The 6,259-nt window shown below is 39.8% G+C and overlaps 1 protein-coding gene across 1 annotated transcript; it reads left to right on the top strand.

Annotated features, from left to right (window-relative positions):
* Positions 1-777: 777 nt before the first annotated feature.
* On the top strand, positions 778-5,560 carry LOC139351342 (trypsin-like). The gene is made up of 6 exons (XM_070993185.1): positions 778-846; positions 2,469-2,489; positions 3,371-3,536; positions 3,767-4,026; positions 4,175-4,308; positions 4,988-5,560. Exons 1-6 carry the CDS (start codon positions 789-791, stop codon positions 5,387-5,389), a joined length of 1,041 nt encoding a protein of 346 aa, XP_070849286.1. The 5' UTR covers positions 778-788; the 3' UTR covers positions 5,390-5,560.
* Positions 5,561-6,259: the final 699 nt, after the last annotated feature.

The raw sequence follows: 6,259 nt of genomic DNA, 5'->3' as shown, positions 1-6,259 counted from the left end.
GGCCACAAGTTACCTCGAGATATATATCGAGTTATATAGCAGAAAGCAGAAAAACCTCAGCGTTAAGCTTAATTTACAGTTTGTACCCCAGAAAGTAATGCATCATTCTTCCCAAACAGGCTAATTTCAAAATGAGGTGTGAAAATTCAGGAAAGTTGTTTTAGTAAGATGAAACAGTGACGCACTGAATGTCCTGTCCGTGATTAGTTACCACACAAGAGCAGTGACTAAATGCAGTTATGAGTCTTTCTCAGAGGGCACTGTAAGAGAATGATCAAATGGTTGTTTATTAGTACCAAAATCTGCAGATGTGTAAATTTTCTTTTTTTTTTTTCCTTTTTTTTAAACAATTTTCACAGTCATTGTAATTTGATTGAGAAGTTTGAGGTCACCATGCCGTCAGCAATGGATAAACTGTTATGATATCAGCCCATAACTGTGGCCTTGACACTGTAATCTCACAGAAAACACACATATACGATGAGATGTGGTAACAAAAGCATTTAGAGTAAATCCAAGGCCAGCTCATAACACCAGAGCCGACACTTCATAGCAGCTTTAGGCACATTTTTCAAATGCCTGATTCAGACTTTTCATTGAAACACTGACTTTAAAAGGAAGGAATACAGCAATAAAGCACTGCACAGATCAGCACAAGGCAAGTGAGCTTGATCAGTATAGGTAAAAACAATATGATGATGGTTTATGGAATGTGTGACAGTGTGGGTGGAGCTAACCATAAAAATAAGGTATAAAGGTGAGGGCTGAGTGGAGGAAGTACAGTGAAAATGGATGTCTGCAGGGCTCTGTGTGGTTTAACAGTGATGATCACTGTCTTGTCCAAAGGTAAGACAGACACTTTGACTTTTCTTTGAAATTATATATATATAATTATATATATCATGGGTTGAAGAAGCACAAAGACTGTCGAGCTACTTTGCTTAAATTCATGTGAGGGCACTTGAGGTGAAAACTTCATGAGTACAAAATAGTTTTTAAAGGCTCCTCTTAAGTGACACTTTCCCGTCTGGTTACTGCGAATGATCCCATCTGGCAACCTGCCTGTAACCATTCAGATATGAAAATATTACAACAGCCGCTGACGCTGCAGGCAACGATGTTCTTCAAAGGGATGAACACCTTTTCTATATCAGTCCTCCTGAGGTGTGTCAAAATAATAAAAAATGTGGGCTGAGCTTTAATTTCAAATTACAGAGCGAATATTTCATCCAAATGGCTGACTTTTATGATGTAATTAAAGAAAGAAAAAAAGCCTTGTATCTTAGGTTGCACAGATTTTAGGAATCTGAAGCATGTTAAGATAATCTAGAAAATGAAATCGTGATATGTAAAAGTACAAATACAGACACTATCAAAAACCGCTAAATATACATATTTTAAATAACTTCTCCAGAGAAATATTTTGCTCATATTTGTACATTCAGAATTGTTTTACTCCATCAATGATTATGGTTTATTGACTTTGAAGTTTAAAAATTGACTTTTGGCTGTACATATCTTAGGAATATGAAGCATCACCATAAGCAATAACACCAACGCAGGTTCTTTAAACCATTTTGATTATTCTAAAGTTCACATTACAGAGAGCAATTAACAATCTTTTGCAAATGGAAACCCATTCAGAGCCAAATAATTCAGATTTTTTTCTTTAACCCTCTCGCTGTTTCACAGGTTTATGGGGCAGCAAAATGAAGCCTTTCCATAGCACAAGGCAGAATGTTAATGAATAGCCAAATATGGTGAAAACTCCCTGTCATAAAAATAACCAAGGTACAATAACATGGCTGTTACAAGTTGGTGTCTCCTGGACCTCAAAGCAGTCTGAGAGCCCAACAGTTTCTCAACAATTTAGGCACAAAGGCAAAAACTGCAGCAGGTGTTAAAAGGCTAAACTGTTCCTTTTGTCCTTAGAGATAACTGACATGTCATGCTCTAATAGTTGTTATTTGAACAATAAAGGACAAAGACTTGGGCGTTAAAAAGTTTTTATAAAAAGGGGTTTGGCAAAATTCTGCTTTTTAGGTTTCTTTGGTATTTTAGACCAGTGTTTCCCAACCTTTTTGAGCCACGGCGCACATTTTACATTAGAAAAATCACAAGGCACACCACCAAACAATAATGTCACAAAAAGTATATTTATTGAAATATAATGAAAATCTAGTCTCAATTTACCTACTCAGTGTGAAACCTGGGCCTGTTTAGTTGAACACAAAGCTGATTTTCTTGCAGGCATTGGACAAGGACACACAGGAAGATGTGAAATTGGATAATCTTCCACAGCACACTTATGTGCCACGGCACAGTGGTTGGGAAACACTGTTTCAGACCACAGTTAAACTTTCACGTATTCCGTATGTTTTTGGTATGTGGTATGAAATGTGTCATCACCTGCTTCACTCTGAACAGGTTTGCTCAAAGTTTTTTCTTTTTTTGGGTTCTGATTGCAGGCTGTCATTCTATGCTGCAAGGTAAGCATCCAACCTTACAAGTTGTTCAAGTTTCATTTCCTCCTTTTAGCTTTACAGAAAACACAATGGCAAGAAGTAGCGTCATGCGGTTCAGCAACAAGGAAGTGCTCCACAGAGTAAATGTGTGATTGTGAAGTTGTGAAGTGGTTGGGATACAATAAGATCATAAAACTGACAAACTCCACAATGCATGATGTAGCACACCTGTTTTCTAAAAATCAAAACATGCCAAACGCATATTTTAATATTCATACAGAAAAATGAAAGGTGCAAGGTGTGCTCTGATTGGGCTTTGTAGAGACTGTCCTCACCAGAAAGAACATAGTTAATTTGTTAATGTTAATGTTAATAAACATAGTTAACGCTGCATCCATCTCATATGGAGTTACCTTCATTACCAGTTTCCACCGTATGGATGCATCACTGTTCCAGTTCCAACTGGGACACCAAGCTTTTACTGAAACTACCAATATATCTAACTTGGCCTTTAAACAAAACAGAAATTTTGCAGAAAATAGCATCCAGACTGATTTTAGCCGGTTGGAACAGCAAAGCAAAACCGCAAAGTCCGGAGTGACGGAAGAGCATCAATCCATCTGAGCAGAATCCATGCCGCCACTAGCTGAGTGGACAGCTTGTCCCTGCACAGTCGCTGAAGTATATAGTCTGCTGGAGGCTTCTGTACAGGCAAAGCTGGAGGGACCTTCCAGAACAAAACAATTTATCGAGAGATACTTTGCACTATTAAAGAAAGGGGGTTCTGTAGATTGCGATTGCTGTGACAAAGAAAAACTAAAAATTTTAAAAGTCAACACAAGGACTTTAAAGGTGGTAGTTTTTGTTGCCTATAATCCATGTTTAACTCTCGTCTCTTCCATCAGAATGTGGCCTGGCTTTAAATAATGCCAGAATTGTCGGAGGTCAAAATGTGGCTCCGGGAAGTTGGCCCTGGCAAGTCAGTCTAGACGATCCGTTCTTTGGTTCCTTCTGTGGGGGGTCCATAATTACCAGCGAGTGGGTGCTGACAGCTGCTCACTGCGTATCACCGTAAGGCATCATTGTTGAATGTTAAGACCCGATCACAATTGCAACAAAAGCAAGACAACACTTACAGTACTAGGTGTAAATGCAAAGGCCAGTGGATCAGATTCATTATCCAGATATCCAGATCCAGATAGATGTAAGCTATCTACACACAGATGTTAGTACCAGGTGAAAATGGGGGTATGAACAGTCGCTCATTCATAAATTTTGTTTTTTTCTTTGTGTTGAAAAAGTGGTGACAATGTAGTGGCTCGTATGGGCCTCCACAGCCTGACCGGTCCAAACCCCAATGAAGTGTCACGGGCAGTTGATGAGATCATTTGCCATCCTGAGTACAATTCCTTCACCTTCGACAACGACATATGCCTTCTGAAGCTGTCGGCCCCCGTGAATTTTACAGACTACGTTTTTCCAGTCTGCTTAGCCTCTGAAAACAGCACGTTCCACACCGGGACAAGCAGCTGGATCACTGGTTGGGGTGCGACTGGTAATGGTAAGCTACATAACATCATCAGAGCCTAGATGTGCCATGATGCGGCATCTCTTAGCTGTGCCTCCTGTTAATTTTCTTGCCTTTTTTTGTTTGTGTGTTTTTGTTTCCATGCCGATCTGAATGTTACTGTTGAAATATCTCCAATTAGGTAGCTTTCCCAACATCCTTCAGGAGGTGAACGTACCAGTAGTGGGAAACAACGAGTGCAATTGTTCCTATAGTGGAATCACAGAGAACATGATCTGTGCTGGGTTCACAGATGGAGGGAAGGATTCATGTCAGGTGAGTATTTGTTAAGCAATGCCTTGTTGACTCCTGCCAAAGACACCAAAAAAGAAAAATCTTAATTTATATACCAGAAATGTGCAAAATTACATCAACGAGCTGTAGATGATGCACATCTTTACTAGCTTGTTTTTGTCTACCTGAAACATTGGAACAGTTTTAGATTAGTTTTAGTCAGACTTCACTTGTTTTGTTGCCGGTTCTGTGTTGCAAAAACTGCTAAAATTCCTAGCGGTGGCATCACGTTACTCGAAAAGATGCTTATTAGATAGCTAATAGCTGAATATTTTTCTACTGATACTGATTGTTAATTATTTAACTAATCGCTGCAGCTCCAGTCGTTTAGTTTTTATTAGAGGAAACTATACTTTTGTCTAGTTTTTGTTTTTATAGGTATTCAATAAATCTTGTCGGCGGTTTTGTTAATCGAACCACTGACAAGACGAGAAGATCAATAGGCTCTTTTTTTCTTTTTGATGGGGACCAACCATTTCCTGGCGCTTCCAGTCTTTGTGCTAAGCTAGGCTAAACGTGGATATCCATCCAAAGGAGCTCAAACTAACAGTTACCAAATAGCACTGCAGGATTTATGCTTCGCGTGGATGATTCAGAAAGAGGTCCTCCTCCTCTAAAAAGACCTCCTATCCCAACAATTATCATCAATTTGTTTCCACAGGGAGACTCAGGGGGGCCAATGGTGACCAAAGAAGGTTTTGCCTGGGTCCAGATTGGGGTTGTGAGTTGGGGTGAAGGCTGTGCCCTGCCTGACTTCCCTGGAGTTTACGCTCGTGTATCCCAGTACCAGGAATGGATCAGCAACATCACCGGCAGCATGCAACCAGGCTTTGTTAGCATCATTTCCTCAGGAGAGGACAGTGACGCCAACTATACCTGTCTTCCTCGAACAACCACCACAACTACTACCCGGCCAACTCCAACGACACCTCCCATTGTCACTCGCGATTGTGAGAGTGTATTTTGTGGAGGTGATAGTGTGATCCACTTCTCCTACTTCACTCACTTCATCTCACTCTGTGTTCTACTTCTTTCACTCTATGTCCTGGTTGGTAACGCATAACATGAAAGTGACGCAATTTACAGTTAAAGGTTTCCGTGCCTCTGTGTATCAATCACTGGGTTTTTAATGAGCATTGTATTTAAGAAGAGTAAGTCAACACCATGCTTGAAAGCAGTGTCTCAGTACCACCTCTGATGGAAAGTTTCATGCCTGTTTCACCTGGACATGGACCGCCATGTGTCCTACCTGTAAGCAAGCCAAACAGTAATGTCCTGGACTACAGCTGTACATCACTGTAGCAAAGTTAAATCACTGGAATACAACAGTACAACAGTATTCAGTGTGGTGTTGAGCTACTCGTCAAATTTTATGTTGATTTGACAAATGTTTAAAATCAGTACTATATTGAAAAGAATAATTTAATATACAACAGACGGTTGGGTTGGGATACACTATAATAACTGTATAATCTGCAATACACCTTGATTCAAATGCTTTTCTTTCCAGGCAGGTTTAACAATAAATATAAAATAGACATTGTTTTTTGTTTTTGCCTTCCTTAAACTTTCAGCAGAAAGGGAGCAGCATCAGCGTTCATTTAAAGTGTTTTAAGGCCACCCAATGAATGCCTGAATGAAAGGACCACTATGGTTACTGGTTACTTCACAGATTAAGATTTTCCATTAAAAAAAAAACAAGGCACAGACCCTCTGCCCCGTGCTTGGCTGTGATGCAGAATCCATTCTCCGGGCTAAGAAAGTTGGTGAAAACAAATCCAGATTTTCTGTTGGCCGTCTCTTGCTGATTTGAACAGCATGGCTAATGCACTCGTTTCAGCTGTAGTCACTCATTTAGATTCAGCTTTGTAGTTTTGTCTAAATTCTGTAAACACTGGCATTGTTTTCATAATGTTAAACAGACCACTGACCC

The sequence above is a fragment of the Chaetodon trifascialis genome, chromosome 23 (genome assembly GCF_039877785.1).
Source record: "Chaetodon trifascialis isolate fChaTrf1 chromosome 23, fChaTrf1.hap1, whole genome shotgun sequence".
In the NCBI taxonomy this organism is placed as follows: Eukaryota; Metazoa; Chordata; class Actinopteri; order Chaetodontiformes; family Chaetodontidae; genus Chaetodon; species Chaetodon trifascialis.
The sequence above is the reverse complement of the archived record's forward strand: the minus strand, read 5'-3'. Positions and strand labels throughout refer to the sequence as shown.